General features: G+C 41.9%; 1 protein-coding gene and 1 pseudogene across 5 annotated transcripts in view; one reads left to right on the top strand and one right to left on the bottom strand.

The window, feature by feature from the left end:
* Positions 1 to 5,425: 5,425 nt before the first annotated feature.
* Positions 5,426 to 21,437, bottom strand: part of Helz (helicase with zinc finger) — a 181,032-nt gene continuing 165,020 nt past the window's right edge. For all 5 annotated transcript variants that reach the window (XM_045159247.1, XM_045159244.1, XM_045159245.1 and 2 more), the window contains 2 exons: positions 10,192 to 10,444; positions 5,426 to 6,792 (listed from right to left, as the gene is read on the bottom strand). In XM_045159247.1, the coding sequence (XP_045015182.1) occupies positions 6,458 to 6,792; positions 10,192 to 10,444 (588 nt within the window). In that variant the 3' untranslated portion in view covers positions 5,426 to 6,457. The remainder of the gene's footprint in view (positions 6,793 to 10,191; positions 10,445 to 21,437) is intronic.
* On the top strand, positions 11,664 to 12,628 carry LOC105943834 (annotated as a pseudogene).

The following is a 21,437-nucleotide window of genomic DNA, read 5'->3' on the forward strand; positions in this document are numbered from 1 at the left end:
GGTGTCTCAAGAGGATCAGATCAGATGACTGGCACAGAAAATCAGATACAGTACATGATGTACATAATGTCATATATATGGATTTACAGGATCAGGTGTGATCTGGGTGTATGAAAATCCAAGACCCTCCTTCTGTGTGGGGGAGGGGGTGCTGAGAAACAATCTCGGGTGTTAACTGTTGTTTTGGAACTTTAACATGGACAAAACAGCCCTCTGACCTACCAAAAGATATAAAATGGTCTTTGCATACAGGGCGTCATGCGAGGCAAACTTCAAATAAACCAAAGTCCCTGTAAGCCGGGGTGCACGGGGGGGGGGGGGGGGGGGAAGCTGTGCCGAGCACACCCACCTCTCCTCACTGAAGCTTTCCCCGGTGGGCGGTACTGAGGGTTATGAATTCCAAAGCCGTGCATTCTATGATGGCCATCGCGTGTTCTTCTATGCCTAAGTCAGTCTACATTCTATGACCTTAGAAACAGATTTGTTTTCTTGCTAGTAACTCAGTAAGTTCAAAGCCAAACTAAAAACCAACAGCAGGACCCAACCCCCACCCCCACCCCGCCAGGTGCAGTCCAGGGTGAACACAAAGAGCACCAACACCAAAACGTAAACCGATCTGAAGACCTGCTGGCTCCCATTATCCTGCAGGCAGCTCCTTTCTCAGTCAACTTGCTCATACGTGTTCACCCGTGACTCAGGAATAACTCGTGCTGTGAAGGTGGTAGATTCCCCTAGACTGTTATGCAAACATATACAGAATCTTTAAAAGGTAGCAAAGAAATCAGAGACAATCACTTATTTTTCTGCCACATACAACACCTCAGGCTCTCCCTAATACCTGCGGGGCACGGCAGAGATTCCAAAATAACTCTGTTAACCTGAGAAACACATAATTTGAAAGCAAATCATTTGCCCTCACTGCCCCCACAAACACACCAAAAATTAAAATATAAAAACACAAGCTACAGAATACATTATCTGGGGACTATCTATTGTTTTGGATGCTCCTTGTCACTGCCATCTTAGGACAGGGATGCTTATACTGAGTGCCGTGATAACTGCAAGGTGCATTCTTGTGACAGCTGATGGCTTCTTTCCACAGTGCTCATCTCCGTGTGTAGGGATGAAGGTTGACTCAAAGCATATGAAACAAACACACAGGCTTCCAGACCACAGCGGGGCAGCCGTGGACATAGACCAGACTTGCCCTGGAACGGGAAAGAGCTGCTGCACCTCGATGTCGAGGAGCAGTACAAAGCCCCCACGGGGGGGTGGGGGGAGGAGGGCAGCAGCCAATCAAAAGGTAGAGAGATCCTTTTTCCATGAATGAGCCATTCATAGTGTCAAGATTATTAAACTGACTCAAGAGCTCACTTCCTTACACCAAGCAAACGAACGTGTAAGGCTGCATTCAGACCTTACTTTCTCTGGTTGATCCTCAAAGTCCAGTCCCTGCATGGGCAGCAGCAGCAACCGTGGGGGTGCGTCCAGCAACCTGTACTTCCATAAACCCTCCACGTAGGCTGAGGCTGGTCCAAGATTGAGAACCACTTCCCTCCCCCCTCCCACTTTGCTTTATCCTGCTTATAATTCTAAAACCTTAAAACACGATAGATTTTTAAATAGATACTACTGTGTGGGGACCTATGCAGTTTGTCATCCTTTTCCCTTCACTTCTCAAACATTAAATTATCACAATATTTCATAAAAATCAACAATCTCTTAAAAGGTAATATTGACTTCCCCTCCTATATATAGTTCTAAGGCAGGCAATCACATGCTAGTAGGCAAAATAAAATACAGAAGAGACCTCATATATGAGGTAGAAATAGCTCAAAAGACTCCCCAAAACATAATGAAAACTTTCATAATATTGTTTAATGAACCCATAGAATTATATAAAACTTACTATGCTTTATGCTTAATATCTGTATCAAAATAAAATCTCTCTGTTGAACAAACTGCAAGTGAAGTCTGATCTAATACTCTGACTACTGAAGCCACCTGGACGTCTCTGGGCTTGCCCCACACTGCAGTTTCAGAAGTTTAGACTACCACTGTAACTAGGTCTTAACTGAAGTCTAGATTGTTCTACTAGGTGCCTCCCTTCAAAAATGTTTAAGAAACTGATGACTGTTTCTTTCAAGTTCACTCCAAAATAGGCAGTTTTAGGTGGTTCAACATTTCCAAATGCTACATTAAAATTGTTTTCCAATCTGTTTAACTTGATATTCTAGTTTAAAGTTGTAATACAATGCCACTTTCTGATGTGTGTTCTAATACAGCAGAGGGTTAGTAAGAGCCCTTCCCCTCAATGGTCTTGAGACTGCTAATTAAATGGGGGAAGCGGTGAGGAGTATATTTGGCAGCTCTGCGGTAAACTCTCAGGTGTAAAATGTGAGGTGCCTGCTGTAGTGAGCACTTTCTCTGTCAAGACAGCTTGACGTGACGGACTCACTATGGAAGATTTTAAGCCAAAAAATCCTAGTTGAACATTATTCACTTTTCCCTTACTTCTACACAGTTTAGATATGGGTTGGATGAAAAACAAGGGCAAGAGAAAATAGACCCACTAAGATCTTCAGGAGGACATAAGGGGTGACCAAGTAGATCCACTAAGATCGTCACGCCAGATTCAGGAGGACATACAGGGTGATGTGAAAACTGAGAGCTTTCATGCAATAATCGGATGGTTAGAAGACATCGTTATCTGGTTAATCAGAAAAGACAAACCTCTGAGGAGCTGGGGAGGGGGAAGACAGATAGCCTAATTGACATCTTACAGGAGTCATCTGTATGTTTTAATGTACAGAACATTTTGAACTTGTATGTTGGCAGCACTTTCTAGGGCTACCTTTTTTAAAACCACCCCACAATGGATGATGCTGTCATAGACAGCTCTTAAAAAATGACTACTTTAGGAAATCAAATTTTCTTCGTAACACCACAAACTGATCTTCAAATTTTTTTCACACCCTAACTTTTTGCCAAAGTGGCTAGAGATTCATTCTTTTATGTTTATAGCTTTGCTCTTGGCATGAAAAAATATTAAACATATAAAACCAACTACTCTAGGGCAACATAATACTATATATTAGCTACAAGTTCAAGAATTCAGTTAGGGCTCTCAGCAACTTCAATGCCTCCATAAACAAGAAAACCCTTCATAAATAGGTTTCTGAAATTACTAGGTTTAATTAGCTAACACTTATTCAGTGAGAATTCTGCTGATTTTACTTACTCTTCAGTTCTTTGAACTGAAAAGACCAGGTGATACTTACATCAAACCTCAACTTCTTCTAGGATTTTATTTAAAAAAAGAAAACCATGAAAGAAACAGTTTGATACATTACATACATAATATTGCCTAAATATAATGGATATCTGTGTGAAGAGAGGAGAATTAAGGTCATGTTGGTTTAAATGGTCAATAATTAACTACTGGGTGAGTCAAAAACAAATTCTGCTATAACAACTTGGCAAAGCATATGCCAAATTGGCAAGCAAAACTTCTTTCAAAACCATCAAAAAAAAAAAAAAATCCATGATACAATGAACGAGGTTTGTGAAGTATCAAAAAAAATCATTTTTTGGAAAAAAAAACACCAGCATCTGAGCAGGAATAATTTACAGACTGTCACCCAAAAGAACTGAGAGAAGAAAGGAAGAAAGAGAGAGGGAGGGGGAGAGAGGGAAAGAAGGAAGCAGAGCTGAAGTTGAAATGAAATTTTAAAAATGACACAAATAGAAACACTCTTGGTAAGAATAAGCTTTAGAGTGATCAAAAAGAGCAAAGAAGTTAAAAAAAAAAGGAACAATTAACCACAGAAGAAATCTGTTCTAGAATAAAAGTTAATAACTCATATTACCAGAGTTTTTCCTTAAAAATGTGTGTATACGCGGGAATACACACAAATATATACACATACATATGCATGTTCCATCTGAGCTCTGAAGTTGAACCTAGCACATGAAATAGGAAAACAAGTTATTTTCTTAAGTCTGGCTTCACCCTGAAAACAACGAAGAGCAGCAGCAATGCAAACGAGCAACGGCGCTCACACAGTCTTGCTGGAAACCACACGCCGTTACTACAAACAACAGACTCCTTCAAGCGTGCAAAGGCAGACAGTGCTGAGTAATGCCAAGAAAAGAAGCTGAGGTTAAAATAAGCACTCTATCCAGAACAGAAGAAGATGGAAACCACACTCACACCCTTGACTGGAAGCAAGAGACATGAGGAATGCTGGGAGACTGAATGGCAGACAGCTAGCAAGTAGCATGACCGATCACTTTTTAGAAACAGCCCAGCACGGGAACACAGGTTCCTCAGCCAAGGCTTCCTTCCCATCAGCAATATTTCTACATAAGATGACAGGGTAGAACTATGTATAATATAAATAACTCAAAAACTGTTATTTTTTTTAAAGGTTCAAGTATTTAAAAAAGAAAACAGAAAAAGGAAGGTGATAATCTCCTGAGGACAGGTGAATTGGAAGCCCTGGCAGTCTGCATACTTCCACATTTGTCATGGTCTTGTATTTCTTTGGGGGAGGGGGGCAGGTCTGGGGACCATCTCTGATGAGAGCATTCTTTTTCATAGACAACCTGACATTGACCAATCGTAATTTTCTTTTGAGCTATGTTTTGATTTGGAGCATATAGTTGGAAACAGAGCAGCCCTACAGCAAGATTTTTTTCTTCTTTTGACAAAAGTATGCAGATCAACATTTGATAGAGTTAAGTGACACCATCTGTCCTTGCTATGTGAAGGCTTGCATTTGCTATCTCAATGGAGGCTCAAACGCACACACAGTGGGGCTGAATTAAAGAGACAGGCTCCATTTTAACCAAACACACCTTCCATTCTGTGCTGTGTGAGAATTACAGGGGATTCTGCTGGTCAACATAACCTGCCCTCTAGTCATATAACACACTAAGGAATTCTTCCTTATCCTTGTCACTTTCATTTCAGCTTAAAACACTAATCAGTAAATATAGTGTGGCCTACCCACAGGAGTCTTCCAGAAAGCTGTTTAAATGATTATCAGAAATTTGGGCTCATAGGAGACCTTCCCAGGCCCCATCTCAGTTTTTTTTAAAGGATATATTATAGTTCAAGATATCTCAGAAATATAAAATTAGCACTACTGGATCAGGAAATGATACGGACATGCATTGCTTCAAATGTGTTACAAGACCACCAGTATTAAAAAGGTAAACATTTTCCTTACTGGAGAATATTTCGAACAGCTATTCAAATTTCATATTTTTGTATGAGCTCAATTGGAGAATTCTTAGGAGAATCGAAAGACATGAAATGTAAGGGTAATTTTCAGCCCCAGATTTTGATAGGTTTTTGCAAACATCACATTTTTTTCTTTAATGATGTTCCTCAAACAAAACTAGCAAAATATTTGAGTTGTCATGTATAATGTCATATTTTAATGTAAACATCAAATAAGGTACCAAAATTTTTACTGGAGGGAAAGAAACCCAAACCTTTACACGGCACACTTCTCGATGCCACTGGAGAAGGGGCCGGGCTACAAATGCTTACACATGCACAAGGATGAAAAAGGATGTTCACTAAATTCACGCAGTTTTCAAATAGTTATCAAGTCTACTAAGCACCAACAATCCTAAAAATTTTTCAGCTTCATGATTTGTTTAAAAAAACCACACTATCAAAGTAACATTAAAACAAGCTTAAAGTGTAGCTTGTCCAAAAAAAAAAAAAAAAAAAAAAAAACTAAGTATGCCATTGTTTTTTTTTTTTTTTCTTTTCACATTTCAAAAAACAGTGGCATACGGAACACACAGGCAAAAAATGCCTTTAGCTCTATCCTGCACTGGATGGAGATTACAACAGCACATCACGGAGTCTAAAACTGTAAGTTTTAGAATGCAGCATCCTGTCACAAAAAAGCTGATAAAACTTAAAGTATTTAGAAGGTGCTGCCCCTTTATTTTTTTTAAAAAATTTAAATGAATTTAATAAGCAAAAAATAACATACATTTGTACATCAACTGGCCATTTCTGGTACAGAAACCCAGCATATGGTAATATTCTTGAATAAATGTAAATGCTACTTACAGTTTTTTTTTCTTTTTAAATACATTTTAAACAAACTTTTTTTCTTTTTTCTCTTTTTTGTATAGTTGCACAATTAACCTCTTAGCTGCTAGCTTGATGCAAACATATAACAACAAATTTAAAAATATTTTTATTCTACATAAAAGCTGTCAAAATTCTGACTCACATTGAAAATGCAAAATAATGGAATATACTCTTAAAAAATTAGTTGTAAGTCTAGCAGCAAAGCAATTGAATGAGAACATATTTTAATATCAAAACAAAGGGAATTGTGCATCTATAGATGAAGTCCAGCTACCTTAATTCTACTGATGACAAACAGAAATTCAAACGTTTTCCCTTGAGGGGAAAAACAGATGATCATTTAAAATAGGAGTAAAAGCCATTACTGCCCGAGGAGCTCCCCAGGCTGAGTTCCTGGAACAGAGACAGGGGATCGCTGCTTTTCTTGGCCTGCTCAGGTGGGGGCCTGGGCTTCGGAGGCGCCCGCAGTGCACTGGCGTAGGACATGGCGGGCTTGCTCCCCACAGAGCTCTGCTGGCTGCTGCTGTTGGGCGACTCCGCGATCTGCTTGTGGGGCATGAGGGGTGGGAACTGGCCGAGGCGCTGCAGCGTGCTGTAGTTGAAGGAACTGGACACCTCCGCGTTCTCAGGCTTCAGGGGGTCCTCAGGGGGGCTGACAGTCTTGGGTGGAGCTACAAGCAGAGAACAGGAACTTTTCTACATTATCAGTTCAGGGCAGGTTTTAAAGTGATTTTTTTTTTTGGGGGGGGAGACTAATAATAGCAGCAGCAAAATAGTGGAGGAGAGGAAGAGAGGGAGGAGAATTTACTGATTTTATAATTTACTGATTTTATAATTAAGATGTTTCTCAGGAAATGCTAGTATAACAGACATGTATTGTTTCAGACCTTAACAATGACAAAATAACCCCAGAGGAAAACAGAAACTCACATACAGTAGGTACGGATGAATGTTTAAAATGACAATGTCTCTAACCAAGAAACAAAACACAGATTTTTATTTTTGGTGGTGCTGGGAATTGAACCTAAGGCCTCAAGCATGCTAACCAAACCCCCTACCCCTGCACTATATTGGCAGGACCCAGAGCAAATCCTTTCCTTCCTTTTTTCCTTCTTTCTTTCCTTTCTTCCCTCCTACCCTCCCTTTCTTTCTCATTGACAATTTTTATGCATGAATATAACAAGACAAGATCTTTTAGACAATTTTTCTGTCCATTGTTCTAAAAATATGCGTAATGGCAATACTCAGAAGTGGGTCAGATGTAGAAACAATGGGTTCACATTCCAGGGATGAGCAAAGTTAATTTCAAATATAAAGGTAGATACTACTGGGCAAAAACCCATTGCACAAAGATGGATGTCTTCAGCCTAAAAAAAGGACACTAGAGAACGGGAGGAGCACAATTGGTTTTTGTCATCAACACAGTAAGAAGTAGGAACAAAGAAAAGATGAAAATATCATTGTGTCCAGCCAGTTCAGATTCCCTGGGCCATGTCTACTTATGGTCCTGCCTATGCTTCTCTCTCAGCCATGGACTGAGAGTCAGTTTATGAGAATCCAAGGAATAAACACAGGATGTCTACATCCTTGGATGTGAGACTCTGCTGTCCCTCTTATGGCTTCACTTTTACATAGTGCCTGGCCAATGCTTTCCTGACAACAAAATCCTTCAAAACTGGTATTGGCTGAGAACACTCCCACATGCAACTCTGACAGAACAAAATAAACAAACATACAATTCTGAAAACAAGTGTTTCCTAAGCAAAACAAAAAAATTTTTCTCTTAACTTAGAAATACGTTTTAAGGGCCAGGCTAAGAGAGATGGCTCAGCAATTAAGGTGCTTGTCTGCAGAGCTTAACAAGGTTTGGTTCCCAGTGCCCACATAAAGCCAGATACACAGTAATGCAGACACATCTGGAGTTCATTTACAGCAGCTGGAGGCCCTGGTGCACCCATTCTCTCTCCCTCCCTGCTCGCAAATAAATTTTTAAAAATCATTTTAAATATTTTATTTATTTATTTAAGAGATAAAGGGGGGGAGAGAGAAAGAGAAAGAATGGGCATGCCAGGGGCTCTAGGCACTGAAAACAAACTCCAGATGTGTACGACCCCTTGTGCATGTGGCTAATATGGGTCCTGGGGAACCGAACCTGGGTCCTTTGGCTTTGCAGGCAAATGCCTTAACCGCTAAGCCATCCCTCCAGCCCTAATTTTTTTTTTTTAGTATCTATAGGGTTGGAGAGATGGCTTAGCGGTTAAGGCACTTGCCTGCGAAGCCTAAGGACTCATATTCTACTGTCCCAATCCCACACAAGCTAGACACACAAGGTAACGCAAGTGCACAAAGTTGCACAAGCACACAAAATGGCTTATGTGTCTGGAGTTCAACTGCAGTAGCTGGCCAATTTTCTCTTTGTCTCTCTCTCTCAAAAATCTATACATAAATATGGTTGGCTGGAGAGATGGCTTAGTGGTTAAGGCACTTGCCTGCAAAGCCTAAGGACCCATCTTTGACTCTCCAGGTCCTATGTGAGCCAGATGCACAAGGTGATGCCAGCGTGCAAGGTCGCACATGCACACAAGGTGGTACATGTGTCTGGAGTTCGACTGCAATGGCTAAGGCCCTGGCACACCAATTCTCATGCTTGCTCACTCATCCTTTCTCCCTCACAAAAAATAATATCGGGGCTGGAGAGATGGCTTAGCGGTTAAGGCACTTGCCTGCAAAGCCAAATGATCCAGATTTGACTCCCCAGGACCATGTAAGCCAGATGCACAAGGGAGTATACACATCTGGAGTTTATTTGCAGTGGCTGAAAGCCCTAGTACACCCATATTCTCCCTCTCTCCCTCCCTCCCTCCCTCCCTCCCTCCCTCCCTCTCTCTCTCTCAAATAAATAAATAAATAAATAAAATATTAAAAAATGATATTGGTAAAAGATCAGCAAGAAATATGGTTTAAGGGCTGGAGAGATGGCTTAGCGGTTAAGCGCTTGCCTGTGAAGCCTAAGGACCCCGGTTCGAGGCTCGGTTCCCCAGGACCCACGTTAGCCAGATGCACAAGGGGGCGCACGCGTCTGGAGTTCGTTTGCAGAGGCTGGAAGCCCTGGCGCGCCCATTCTCTCTCTCTCCCTCTATCTGTCTTTCTCTCTGTGTCTGTCGCTCTCAAATAAATAAATAAATAAATAAAATTAAAAAAAAAAAAAAAGAAAGAAATATGGTTTAAGTTCCATTACTTCTCTTATTCAGTCACAGGCAAAACAAATCTATTTCAAAACAGGGATATGCTTACTAACAAAATACACCATACAGACCTCACCAAGGCCAAAGCACTCCTTTGAGCTCAAGAATGGGGTGGTGGTTTGAATGCAAATGCCTCCCCCCCATAGCGTGAGGTATTTCTGACTACAATTAAGCTTCCTATTTAAGTCTCTAGCAGGCAGAGCTCTGCTGAAAGAGGTATGTCACTGAGGGTGGACGCTGAGACTAGCCTAAGATGTCCAGAGTCAGCTCCTGCTTGCTGGTGTTGGCTGTTGTCTCTCTGCTGTGGTTGTATGATGAAGTAAGCCAATTTCTTCTACCATAATGATGCTTCCCCTGGAATCTTCAAGCCTGAAATAAACCACTGCCTCCCGTAAGCTGCTTCTGGTCGGGTTTTGTCCCAGCGATGAGAAGGTAACTACAACAGATGGCAATGAAACTAGGCAAGGGATGTGGGTCATGAGAAGGTGCTCGTTTAGTATGGTTCAAGCCCCAGCACCATAATATAAGAGGAGAAAGAGAGACAGACAGAGAGAGACAGAGGTCGGGGGTTATGTCAACAGAAAGCTCCATTAAACATCCAGGAGTCATGCCAGGTGTGGCGGCGCATGCCTTTAATCCCAGCACTCGAGAGGCAGAGGTAGGAGGATTGCCGTGAGTTCAAGGCCACCCTGAGACTACAGAGTTAATTCCAGGTCAGCCTGGACCAGAGTGAGACCCTACCTCAAAAAAACAAAAAAACAAAAAAAAAAAAAAAACTCCAGGAGTCAAAACCACAGCTTCTGGAGACGCAACCATTCCTCTTACCTATCAACTCCCTGGGCTGAGCTGTCCTGCTGGATCCATTGCATGGAATGTTCTGGTAGGAGGCAGATGAAGTGGCGTTGGCCCAGGACTCGGGGGGTGGGAAGCTGAAAGAAGGTGGGGTGTTGTGGTCCTGCAGCTCTCTGCCCTGAGCCAGACTGTCTTGGGGAGTGCTTGTTTCTTCAGAACACGGCTGGGCTGGGCTACATGACCTTCTTCTTTGGTACAAGGGCCGACCAGGTCCCCTGGGCTCATACTGCACAAAGTAAAAGGACATTATTTAGTAAGTCAGTGCCCCTCCTCCTATTCCCCACATCCTTTTAGGTTCAAAGCAATCTTGCCTTGCAAGGCAGAAATTCTCAAGAAAATTCTCCACTGTGACAGTGATTCTTCCTGAACTCCTCACCTCACTTTCCCAGGAAAATAAAGTACGATGATGATGATGATGATGATGGGCAGCCTACACTAACATGGTGTCAGGGAACTTGGATCCAAAACTCAGTTCTGTCCTTTACAGCACAAATGACAACACGTCTAGCTTCAGATTTCATATAGCAAGAGAGAGTCGAAGCAGCTGTCTTCAGTTCTAAAGCTTTACTGATATTTCAAGAAAGTATAAGGAAGAGGCAGATGTGCTTCAATGTGAAGCCAGAAGTCTGCTGAGTCTCAGCATACTTGAACGTAGTCATCTAGCCTTACCTCATGAGCCTTCCTAACTCCTGAATTTCTTTTTCCTTAGACATGGTGGCAAGATATGGTTCTTGTCTTAACACAAGCACTCCTGATTCTTCTTAGCCAATTAATTGACACAGGGTGAATACTCATTACCTTCTCCAAGTACTTTTTAGGTTTGAAACCTAATTAACTTACTTATATTTTTCCCTTTCTAAACTTCCTAGAGTCCACAGCCCAACCTCCTTTGCCCTCCCCAGAAGCCGTCTGACAGCTATTTCAAGTCTCCCTACTGTCGGCAAGGCATCTCCAGCCGGCTCCTGCCTGACTGTAGTGGGTACCAGGTGTCAATGCTAAGGGGTGCAGTCACGAGCCAGGCTGGCTAGACCAGCTCCCGCCTACTTCACGCACGGCATCGCCCCGGACAGCTGACCAGGGTGGGTTGCACCCAGCACCCATTCTGCAACTCTGAGAGGACTGGCTCAGTGAGGAATGGGGAGCATTTGCATTGGCCCCTCTTATGTATAACTGTTTTACTGGTCACATAAAGCATTCAGGTCTAACTTTTGAGTGATAAGGAGGGCTTAGCTATTGTCCTACCGTTCCCTCTCAATAATGTTAACATCTGCCATTCCACTACGGTATTTCTGACTTGTAAGAATCTTTCTTGGGTGCGTGCCGTCGTCGCGGACCTCCAGGGCCCTTGCGAGTCCGCAGCTTGTGGGGGGGGTGTGGGCGGAGTGTGACGTCAGCGCCGGTCCGGCCTGCTGTCCCAACCCCACCCTGCGTCGGGGTGGGGGGCCGCCCGCCTGATTCTGCGCCTGCGCCATGCAGAATGTCATCAACACGGTGAAGGGAAAGGCTCTGGAAGTGGCCGAGTACCTGACCCCGGTGCTCAAGGAATCAAAATTTAAGGAAACAGGTGTAATCACCCCAGAAGAGTTTGTGGCAGCTGGAGATCACTTAGTCCACCACTGTCCAACATGGCAATGTGCCATGCTATAAAAGGTGCAAACAGATGGAGTATTCAAATGAATTGGAAGCTATCATTGAAGAAGATGATGGTGATGGGGGATGGGTAGATACATATCGTAATACAGGTATTACAGGAATAACTGAAGCAGTTAAGGAGATTACACTGGAAAGCAAGGACAGTATGAAACTTCAAGATTGCTCAGCATTGTGTGAAGAGGATGAAGAGGAAGATGAAGGAGAAGCTGCAGACATGGAAGAAAATGAAGAGAGTGGATCGTTGGAAACAGATGAGGCTACCCTTGACACCAGGAAAACAGTAGAGGCTTGTAAAGCTACAGCTGATGCTGGAGGTGAAGATGCTATTTTACAAACCAGAACTTATGACCTGTACATCACTTATGATAAATATTATCAAACACCACGACTATGGTTATTTGGCTACGATGAGCAACGACAGCCCTTAACAGTTGAGCTCCTGTATGAAGACATCAGTCAAGACCATGTGAAGAAAACAGTAACCATTGAAAATCATCCTCATCTCTCATCATCTCCTATGTGCTCAGTTCACCCATGCAGGCATGCTGCAGTGCTGAAGAAAATTATTGAGACTGTTGCAGAAGGAGGGGGAGAGCTTGGTGTTCATATGTATCTTCTAATTTTTTTGAAATCTGTACAAGCTGTCATTCCAACAATAGAATATGACTACACAAGACACTTCACAATGTAATGAAGAAGGCAGAGAATCCTAATTAGTGGCTGTGATTTTTTTTTAAAGAATTAACCCATAGACATGACCATTGACCACATTCACCAATATGTACAATTTCTCTAATAAAAGGACTTATGTTTATGCATTAAATAATAAAAATGTTTTACTACCAGCCTTATTTGTTTAATAAAAATGTATGTAAAAAAAAAAAAGAATCTTTCTTGGGCTGGAGAGATGACTTAGCAGTTAAGGCTTGTCTGTGAAGCTGAGGGACTCAGGTTCAGTTACCTAGGACTCATGTAACTCAGACGTGCAAAGTGGCACATGGTTTGCAGCAGCTGAAGGTCCCGATGTGCCCATTCTCTCTCTCTCTCTCTCTCTGATAAATTAAATTAAAATTACTAAAGAGGAAGAGGGAGGTAGGAGGAGGAGGGTTGCGCAGCAGCAGTATCTTCCTCTAACAGTGTTGTTGTCAGTCAAAATTGGATTAAAAAAGAGGGCTGGGAGATAGCTTAGTGGGTAAAGTGCTTGCTATGCAATTGTGAGGACCTGAGTGTGGATCCCCAGAGCCCACGTGCAGCTGGATGCTACAGTGAGAACACCTGTCATCATTCATGAGAAGGGAGGTAAACGGGAGAACACTGGGAAGCGTTAGGCCAGCTGGCCTGGTGAACTGAGACGTGAATAGTAAACAAGGTGGAAGGTAAGGAGCAACGTCCAAGGTTGTCCTCAAACCTTCACACTCACACTGTGGCACACACCTACACTCATGCACAAACATACACATTCAAAAAAAAAAGCTGATCAGGCCCAGCAGGATGTCTTTGCAAGTACAAGAGCACAGGTGGACATTATCAGGACAATAAGTGGGGCAAACTGAGCCTAGGCATCTAGTGTAAGCCTCAGACCAAAATCCCAGTGGGAAATAAGTCAGGGAGGCAGGGAAAGGCGGAGGAGATCCATCCTCTCACCTGGCATGCTGTGCTGTGAGAGGCCAGGTCACATCTGTGTTTCCAAAGCCTTAGCTACCTGATCGGAAGGTGAGGAATCAACTGCCATCTGGTTCATTCCTTTTCTCACATATTAATGTTCTCTGCTTCTTAAAATAACACCTAAATTCACCTTTCATTTTATTTTTCTTTAGAGGCTATTTTTTTCAGTGGTGAAAATCATTTTTAATTTAATCATTGTTTTAAGACCATCAAGCACTATATACTTAGCAGAAACCATGACTTTGAGCAGCTCAGCCTTAAGTCAGGGTCCTGAGCACAAGAGCCAGACTCCCCCAAGTGCTTCACGTTCTTTACGACACACAATCCTCCAAGGACTAGGCACAACCATTTGTAGAACCCCCCACCCTTTTTAAATCAATGCTTCTAATGAAGACAATTAGCTCTTAAAATGAGGAGTTTCTTTTCACTGTCATACTGGGAACTTCACCCTGTCACAGTCTGTAGGGGTCACACTCTGTAAGTCTATACATGTGACTGTTGATATACTAAACTAATGCCAGCTGCAGCCTTGGAAACAGCAGGTTCTCAGAGACTTCTGAGGACATGGAACACTCAAGGCAGTCTGGTGGCCTTCAGCCACTGACTTCCATAAGCCCTTTTCTTTAAACAATGGACACATAAAACAGTGGGACAGGCAGTGAACAGACACGATCCTCAGGAAAACAAGAAATCAAAATGAGACAGAAGGTGGGTACCAGATGAGACATACTCAAAATCTGTAGAATGTGTACTACTGTATCTGCCATGCAGCTGTCACTCAAATCCCCCAGGTGACACACAGCAGGACCTGGATCGGGCTATGTAACAGCTGTAACAGCTCCTAAGCAGCTAGTGACAGACTGATGTGCCAATAAAATACGAAATCCAATTTCAAATCACATTATGAATAACTGATCTTTTTTCTTTTTTTTAATATTTTTTGTTTGTTTTTATTTATTTGAAAGTGACAGAGAGAGAAAGAGGCAGAGAGAGAGAGAATGGGCACGCCAGGGCCTCCAGCCACTGCAAATGAACTCCAGATGCAGCGCCCCCTTGTGCATCTGGCTAACATGGGTCCTGGGGAATCAAGCCTTGAACTGGGGTCCTTAGGCTTCATAGGTAAGGGCTTAACCGCTAAGCCATATCTCTAGCCCTGATCTTTTTCTATTAGAAAAAAAAGGCAAAATGAACATATAGATTAAATATAAGACAGAAATTGGCACACAGAGCCCAGGCTGTCCTAGAACTCAAGAGTACTAAGAATACAGGCACATTGTATGATACCCAGCTTAATATTTTACCTTTTGGTTTTTTTCTTTCTTTTTTTAAATATGAATTTATTTATTTGACAGAGAAAGAGGGAAGAAGGAAGGGAGGGAGAAAAAGAGAGAGAGAATGGGCACACCAGGGCCTCCAGCCACTGTAAATGAACTCCAGATGTGTGTGCCCCCTTGTGCATCTGGCTAATGTGGTTCCTGGGAAATCGAACCTGGGTCCTTTGGCTTTGCACAAAACACCTTAACTGCTAAGCCATCCCTCCAGCACCCTCTCTTTCTCTCTCTCTCTTTTTTCCCAAGATATGCTCTTACTCGAGAGCTCAGGCTGACCTAGAACTCACTCTGTAGCCTAGGCTGGCTTCAAATTCAGTGATCCTCCTACCTCAGTCTCCCTAGTGCTGGGATTAAAGATGTGTGCCACCATACTTGGCTCCTTAATATTTTCTTAATTGGATAAATAAAATGAAGGTATATTGCTATAGCTATTTCATACAACATAAAGGCAAATGTGTAGAAAAGTGATTTCCTAAAGGTATGGCAAATATAAGCAGAGATACGCTGTTGGCAAGTGATAAGCAAATGCTTATACACACCAAAGAAGCTAGCGGCAGCTTCATTTCTTCTTTCTTCATTCCTAGGCCTGTTTCTGCCTTTTTGTACAGAGCACCATTCCTAGTGTTACACCGAGTAAGGGTAGAGAACACAAGCCCTTCTCTCCTCCTCCCCTCCTCTCTTTCCTCCCCCACTGCCTTCCCCTTCTTCCCTCAACACCTGGGATCAGAAATGAGAAGAGCCCACGCCTCAACCTCTTAGAAGCTGGGCACCACTGCCCACCAGTCTCCCTTCTCTCTAATCTTACAGCTTCGTCACTCACCCCTGACTACAATGGTAGTGACTGAACATGTATAGGTGCTTTCTAACAGTAAGTTAAGGAAATTTCCTACTTTGCCAAATATTTTTACTGTGACTAGATGTTGTGTTTTGTCCAAACATGCACGAGCCAGAGGTTTATCTCCTCCCCCCACCAGTGATATCTACTGATAGAATGATGGAATCTCCCTGCTATGGACTGCTAGTTCAGTAGACTACATTGCTTTTATTTCGAATACTGCATAAATCTTGAATTTCAGGGATAGGCACCACAGGGTCCTGGTTAAACCTTTTAATCTCTGGCTGATTTCAATGTACTGTAAATGGAAATCAGTCGTAGTTTTCTTTTTTGTTCTGTTTTTGCCTTGTTTTAAAGTCAGTAATGTTGGCTTTCTACAATAAATTGTTAAGTTTTCCCTTCTACACTTTGGCAAAAACTACAAATTAGTAAATTTTCTGCCTTATATAATTGGAGAAGCATCTGAGCTTGGCATTTTTTCCCACAGCACTTTAACTATAATTTTTTTTTAACAGTTCCAAGACTACTCATGTACCATTTATTTCACTGTTGGTGAGCTTTTGAGTTTGCAGCTTTCAGGAAGGTGCCACCTCATCCCCACAGCCGTGCTGAGGCGCACAGGGCTGTCTGCAGGGTTTCTGTCCGGACCCAGTAACGCCAGTGGGTCGGCAGTGTTCCTCTCCTCTCCCTCCTGGTATTAGTAGCTTGTGTCTTCTGTTCTCTTTGTTAATCCTGCTGAAGGGCTACTAGTTTTATTTACCTGTTCAAAGAACAAACTTGGGGTTTTAATGACTTTTCTCTCTTCCTTTCTGTTGTCAATTGTATTGAATTCTATTCTCATCTGTAGTCTTTTATAATTCCTTAGGATAGAAGTGTAAATTACTGACTGAATGCAGTAATAGACCCTTGACACTGCTTTAGCAAAAACACATTCTCACTTTTATTCAGTTCAAAATGTTTATAACACATGGGTATCAAAAACATAAATCAGAATACAATTCTTTAAAAATTAGTGTCTAAAGATAGAACAAGATATCAAAAACTGTATCTACAAAAATTAAAAAATTCAAATACATAATGATAATTAATAGTGGTTTTCAAAGTGGAAAAAAAAGATGGATCACAAGGCCTCAATGATCATCTTTGAGGCCTGCTAAAGCACTAATTTATGCCTCTGAAAAGTGATGAATAAATAACATGAATTACAGGACTGGAGAGATGGCTCAGTGGTTAACGTGCTTGCCTGCAAAGCCTAATGACTTCAGTCTGAGTCCCCAGTACCCATGAAAAGCCAGATGAACAAAGTGGCACATGCATGTGGAGTTTATTTAAAGTAGCTAGAAGCCCTGACATCCCCATTCATTCTCTCTCCCTGCAAATAAATTTTTAAAATATTTTTAAAAAGAAGATAAAGAACATGAAGACTGGAGAGATGGCTTAGCAGCTAAGGCACTTGCCTGTGAAGGCTAAGAACCCAGGTTCAATTCTCCAGTACCCATGTAAGCCAGATGCATAAGGTGGTGCATGTGTCTGGAATTCGGTGATAGCAGCTGGAGGCCCTGGCACTCATTCACACTCTATATTTTTTTGGTTTTTTGAGGTACGGCCTCACTCTAGCTCAGGCTGACCTGGGGTTCACTATGTAGTCTCAGGGTGGCCTCGAACTCAGGGCAATCTTCTTACCTCTGCCTCCAGAGTGCTGGAATTAAAGGCATGCACTCCACGCCCAGCTATAAATAAATATTTTTAAAGAAATACATGAATTAAGTATTTATCTGCCTTTCCTATGTAGATTGTATTTGAAGGAGTGGACAAATTTTCAGTGATGGAAATTCTCCTTTATAGAAGAAAAATAAACACAGGAGAAACTGAAAGAAATTTAAAATACCATCTGCCATCTCTAATGAAAAACAGATTGAAGTAACAACCACCAACAGCTGCTGCAATTGGAAAGGTTGCTGGGTACTATCAAAATTGATGGATCAGACTAATAGGATCCAATCACTAACATCAGAGAGCAACTTGCCATCCTTGAAGTAGGAAAACTAAGACACTGTCTGCATCTTTCTCCACATGCATATAAAATACAGTTACTGAAAACAGGACCATATTACATAGTACTTGTTAATTTCTTATTAAAATATCATACATATGGGCTGGAGAGATTGCTTACTGGTTAGTGCTTGCCTGTAAAGCTTAAGGATCCATGTTCAACTATCTAGGTCCCACATAAGCGAGATGCATAAGGTGATGCAAGCATGCAAGATTACACATGCACACAAGGTGGTGCACGCATTTAGAGTTTGATTGCAATGGCTGGAGGCCCTGGCACACCAATTCATATTCTCTTCTGTCTGTCTCTCTCTCATTAAAATTTTTTTTAAATCATAAGTATCTGGGCTGGGTAAATAGCTCAGCAGTTAAAGGCTCTTGGTTGCAAAGTCTGTTGGCCAGAGTTTAATTCTCCAGCACCCACCTAATGCCAGTTTGTAGAGCCCTGTGAACCTATTTCACAGAAAGTAAAGCACAGACACCTTTAGGTTTTCCTTCTGACCTCCTTACATATACCTGGGCACACATTCATGAATATACACATGCACACACACAACTAAAAAAAAAAAAATCCATAGCCGGGCGTGGTGGCGCACGCCTTTAATCCCAGCACTCGGGAGGCAGAGGTAGGAGGATCGCCGTGAGTTCAAGGCCACCCTGAGACTACAGAGTTAATTCCAGGTCAGCCTGGACCAGAGTGAGACCCTACCTCGAAAAACCAAAAAAAAAAAAAAAAAAAAAAAAAATCCTTCTGTACTATGAAAGCTTTTTCTATTATATTAACTGATTTTTTTCATTTATTTAATAAATGAACCTATTTAATTTTCCCAAGATTTAAATAAAGTATCAACTATGGACCACTCATGATTTATTTCAACTTGGTTCAATTCAGTTCTCCATAAGGTTACAATCTTATGTCTAATGCACCTATAATTTGGTAAAGAGACACCTATAAAGAAAGAAATCAAGATGGGTTGGGGAGATGGCTCAGTGGTGAAAAGCACTTTATCTGCAAACTTGAGACCGGAGTTCAGACTCCTAGAACCCAAGACAGCCAGACACAGATGCACCCAAAGTCGGGTGTGGGGCGCATGCTTTTAATCCCAGCACTCAGGAGGCAGAGGTAGGAGGACCACCATGAGTTCAAGGCCACCCTGAGACTACATAGTGAATTCCAGGTCACCTGGGCTAGAGCAACACCCTACCTCAAAAAACCAAACAAAAGCCGGGCGTGGTAGCGCACACCTTTAATCCCAGCACTTGGGAAGCAGAGGTAGGAGAATCACCATGAGTTTGAGGCCACCCTGAGACTCCATAGTGAATTCCAGGTCAGCCTGGGCTAGAGTGAAACCTTACCTCGAAAAACCAAAAAAAAAAAAAAAAAAAGTGCGTATCCACCTGTAATCCCAACCCTGCCTGCAGGAGTGGAAAGCAGAGTTGTAAGAATCAGAAAGCTTGCAGGCCAGCCAGGTCTGGCATTTTCAGTGGTAGAAAGCAAGAGGGATACTGCCTCAAGGTGAAAGGCAAGCACTGACACCCCAAAGTGGATCTCTGGCCCCACGTGCACCAGAGCATGCATGTGTGCATACATACACACCCTCTCCCTCCCCCAAAAATCCAGGATGAAGAACCAGTAAGGCAAAAGGCAGGAAAATACATGAAAAGAATGAAGAATGCTCTTCCAAAATTATTTTCAAAGGACTGTTTTAAATTTACTAAAAATCTCAAAATAATGACAACCTTCCTAACATGTTCACAGAAAAAACGAAACGAAGACAGAGAACTGGCCCAGCAGTCAAGTGCCTGACTAGCCCACATAGAGACCTAGGTTCAATGCACTGGAAAAAAAAAAAAAGTTATGAGAAAAATGAATAAAATCTGAGTAAATGCTTGAAAACAATTTCAATAATAAGCAAGTTCTTTTCCACTGAGCTACTTCCCCAGCCTAAAAATTCAAAATTTAAGGGCACAAATATAAAATGCAATAGAAAGTCATAAAGTCAAAGAAGTCTTTCCAAAAGTAGGAAAAATTAGAAGAATATTAAGATGTGACAGAGAAAAAAGATTTGGAAAATCCTGGTAGTTCAACATCTTATCAACAGAAATTTCAGTAAAAAAGAAGTTGGAGAAAAGATATGGTAGGAGGTTATCCAAGAAGTAAGTAGTTCTATGTAGCGGGAGGGCTTGAGTCCTTTAGCACTGGCCCAAGGCCTTTCTACAACCTGGCGACACTTTCCTCTGTTCCTCAGCAAGCAGCCCCTGCCCACAGGCAACTAAGTACAGGGCGACAGAATGTCCCCAGTGGGACTGAGGAAATGACCGTCAATCTTCCGTCAGAAATTCCTGTAGGCTCTACTAACATAGTAAATCCTGATTTATTCTGCTTCCCATCCTTCCTTCCACTGCTACAACATAGCCCATTCCACCATTATCTGTTACCTAGATAGCCATGACATCCTTCAATATTTATTTTTATAGTACATTATATTAACAGAATTAAAAAAATTTTTAGGGTCATATCAGTTTCACAAAATTCAGTAATAATAAAAGTAAAAGTTTACCTTAGTTTCTAGAGCCGCAGTACATTTATTTCTGTATTTTGTTATTGTTTTTCCTGAGAGAAATGTACACTGAAATGAAGTGACTTTCTGATAAAGTGCATTAAAACCAGTTGAGGTCTGCACAAAGAACCATGGGAAGCCTCTCACAGGCCAGGCACATGCTACCAATTTGCATGTGGTGTTTTTCTGCCGAACCATCGCATTTTCCTACACCCAACACAAGTAGCAGAGGAGATAGTAGGATGAAGACCGTGTCACAACTAAGAGAAATCTACCAGAGTCACTGTCACGACATTCTGGGTTACCTTCCGCTTACTTGGCCCTTGAATTCTTGAATGTGAAACAGCCAAACTATCAACTATAGAGCAAGCCATCTCTCCCCAAGGAGAAGACACCAGCTTGGGCAGCCAGGAAGAGAGTTCACAGGAAAGGTTTGCCCTTCCTCCTTAAACTATATGCAATTTTTTCTGAAAGATCAAAATTACCGTCATTAAATAAAGTTTTGCTGGCTTTTAAAAAAGAAGATAATGCCAGAGAACTTTTGCTTTATTCTTAAACAATACTCAAAAACTAATTGCTTATGGTTAATTTTCTGATGTTGGAGATCTCAGAATTAAATATCTGGGAAATCAGCCGGGCGTGGTGGCGCACGCCTTTAATCCCAGCACTTGGGAGGCAGAGGTAGGAGGATTGCTGTGAGTTCAAGGCCACCCTGAGAGTCCATAGTGAATTCCAGGTCAGCCTGGGCCAGAGTGAGACCCTACCTCGAAAAACCAAAAAAAAAATAAATTAAAAAAAAAAAAAAAAATATCTGAGAAATCAAACATTTTAGCAACTAGGTCTGGATGGATTTCAAAGCCCAAGCACTGCAAAGGAACCTTGCTTTCCTAACCTCTTTCTCCAATCCCCCTGCCAGCAAAAAGGGATAATTTTATGACTAAAGGGTTTTAAATCCCAAGAGTTATTTGCTTTCCCCCCAAATCCAGTTCTACATAATTATAGTCCTTATTTCTTGTAATGAAACCTACTCTGTGAAAACGTGAAGGACAGTATGATATTCCTGAAGCAAAATAGACACAAAAGTCAGGTGCGTCCACTCCACCAGCATTCAAAACTACCCTT

The sequence above is a fragment of the Jaculus jaculus genome, chromosome 9 (assembly GCF_020740685.1).
Source record: "Jaculus jaculus isolate mJacJac1 chromosome 9, mJacJac1.mat.Y.cur, whole genome shotgun sequence".
NCBI lineage: Eukaryota > Metazoa > Chordata > Mammalia > Rodentia > Dipodidae > Jaculus > Jaculus jaculus.